The 2,285-nt window shown below is 31.3% G+C and overlaps 1 protein-coding gene across 1 annotated transcript in view; it reads left to right on the plus strand.

Annotated features, from left to right (window-relative positions):
* Positions 1-2,285, plus strand: part of BRWD3 (bromodomain and WD repeat domain containing 3) — a 159,649-nt gene that overhangs the window by 73,903 nt on the left and 83,461 nt on the right. Inside the window, exons 10-11 of the mRNA XM_045297364.1 lie at positions 787-857; positions 1,413-1,513. Coding sequence (XP_045153299.1) covers positions 787-857; positions 1,413-1,513 — 172 coding nt within the window. The remainder of the gene's footprint in view (positions 1-786; positions 858-1,412; positions 1,514-2,285) is intronic.

A 2,285-nucleotide genomic window follows, 5' to 3' on the forward strand; every position in this document is an offset into this window, starting at 1 on the left:
AATTTTGTTGAGAAACCTTACCCCATTTACCCTACAACCCTGATCTTACCCTTCGGAGTTTGTTTTTGTTCCCAGAACTCAACATTTAAAAGGAACACAATTTGTATCCCTTGAGGATGTCCAAACTGCCAATTTGTGATGGCGTTGTATATGTCTAAATGATATATATAAAAGAGCACAGAATTCTCCAGGGAAGGGTTCAAGAGATGTAAATAAGTAATGCCATCAAAAGTATATAGAGCTAGAAGAAGGGTATGTTAAGAAACAGTAGCTTCATATTTTGATATTTTTGTTTTAGGAAATATTTCTATGATTTTTTCCCCACGATCTCCATCTTCCACCCACCCTGCTAGGGTGAGTTCAGAGACTTGGGACGTTTGAATGGAGACGCACCTGTTTCTATGGTTTTATAGAAATACTTTTTTATTTAACCTCATATCATACTTGAGTTGGATATTAGAGTTTTTTAAATCAAATTTTGATTTATTCACTGTTAAATAAATTTGATAAGGAGAAGCAGTTTCATTTGTTGTTTTGGGAAAAGACTGAACTTTTCATAATGATAGTAAGGAATATGAGAATTTCTTTCTTGCTAATACTGATGTAGGGTTTTTAAGGTTAAATGCACTTTTTACTTGAGTGATGGGAATAGTAGTTAGGGTCCACTTCACTTTTGTGGTTTCTGTAATATCGACAGTAAATTTGCTAATATCCAGCATTGTGCTGAGATTATTATTTATTAAATGAGTAAGATGGAAAATATAAACTCCTTACTTTTCTCTTTAGAGATCGCGCAGTGAAATTTACTGAGAGATCCAGACCTGGAGTTCAGATATCTTGTTCATCTTTCAGTTCTGGTGTGTATAAAAGTTGAATATGTTTTGAGTATCCAAAACACTAAATGATCCAGATGTAAATGATAGGTTTCTTAACTATTTGATGAAAAAAATATGTATGAGTGATAATAGAAATGTGCCAAAAATGTACCATTTAAAGAAAAAACATTTTAGACTTTAATGAACATATAATTGTGATTGAGTTTTTAAAATTCAACTTCAGTAGGCAGCACAAAGGGAATTGTAGATAGAGATAATTTGACTTATGACACCAAACAATAAAAGTGGTTTCTGCATAGAATATCTCAAGCCTGCGATCTTCAGTATTTAAGACCCAAAGACTTGTATTTGGTGTACTGGTAGTAGATTTTATTGGATGAATGATATTAATGTTCTTTGAATAATTTTCTGTAATTATTTTCTTTTAAAAATTAGTAATTCCTTAATGGTTAGAAGATAATCTTGTATTTCTTTAAAACCCTTTGATTAATATAAGATAGCATACAAATAATGAAATAATCACAAGATTTTTAAAAAAAAATTTCTGTCACTCTTTTCATTCTTTTAATCTTTTAGGTGGTATGTTTATTACAACAGGGAGCACTGATCATGTAATTCGAATATATTATTTGGGTTCTGAGGTTCCTGAGAAAGTTGCAGAATTAGAGTCACATACGGTAAGAGTGATGTGAGAAACTTAAATATGTTGCTTTCTATCACCCCCCAAAGTTTTTTTTCTTTTTTACTGCTCGGTGTCCTTGTTTAAGGTGGATTGGTGTTTAAACCATTATGCCAAGTTGTCTCTTTAGTAATGAAGGTCAATAAGAAATTTTGGATTTGGTAGGGTTGTATTTAAGATGAGTTTTACTTGATTGTTCCTAAGAGAAAATATATGGAAATATACTTGTACTATAGTAATATTTTGTGTCACTCCTATTTTTAGCCTGATATTCTTTATTAGTTTTATAACTGTTACTTTGAAATCACTATACTTAATAAAAGGCATATAAAATGTTTTAGGAAAAATCTTTTTACTAAATGTATTTTGTTAATCTTAATATAAGCCAAAAGTTATTTCTACTAGGGTTAAAGTTCACAAATTCATAGGTTTCAAATAAACCATGTTTATGCCATTCAACCATTTCAAATAAAACATGCTTAAACATGTCTCTCTGATCAGGATGGCAGCCAACAAATTCTCTTAATAATACCCTTGTCTTAATCTAATTGGGGTGCCTTCCCCAAAAAAGGTCTAATCAAAACAGGGGCATATACAGAGACTTGCATTAGTTAAATTTAAGGCTAAAAGGTCGGTACAGGTTTTGGAAACTGTCTTTTGGGATTCCAAAGGATAATCTTGTAGATTTCCTTTAATGGCACAGGACAATCACAGGGGCTTATTATGAAGGATTTTTTTTTTCGTTTGAAAACTGCATTGGTTGTAAAAAG

Source organism: Echinops telfairi, unplaced genomic scaffold (genome assembly GCF_000313985.2).
Source record: "Echinops telfairi isolate 266 unplaced genomic scaffold, ASM31398v2 ScPeMD7_7419;HRSCAF=8457, whole genome shotgun sequence".
Taxonomy (NCBI): domain Eukaryota; kingdom Metazoa; phylum Chordata; class Mammalia; order Afrosoricida; family Tenrecidae; genus Echinops; species Echinops telfairi.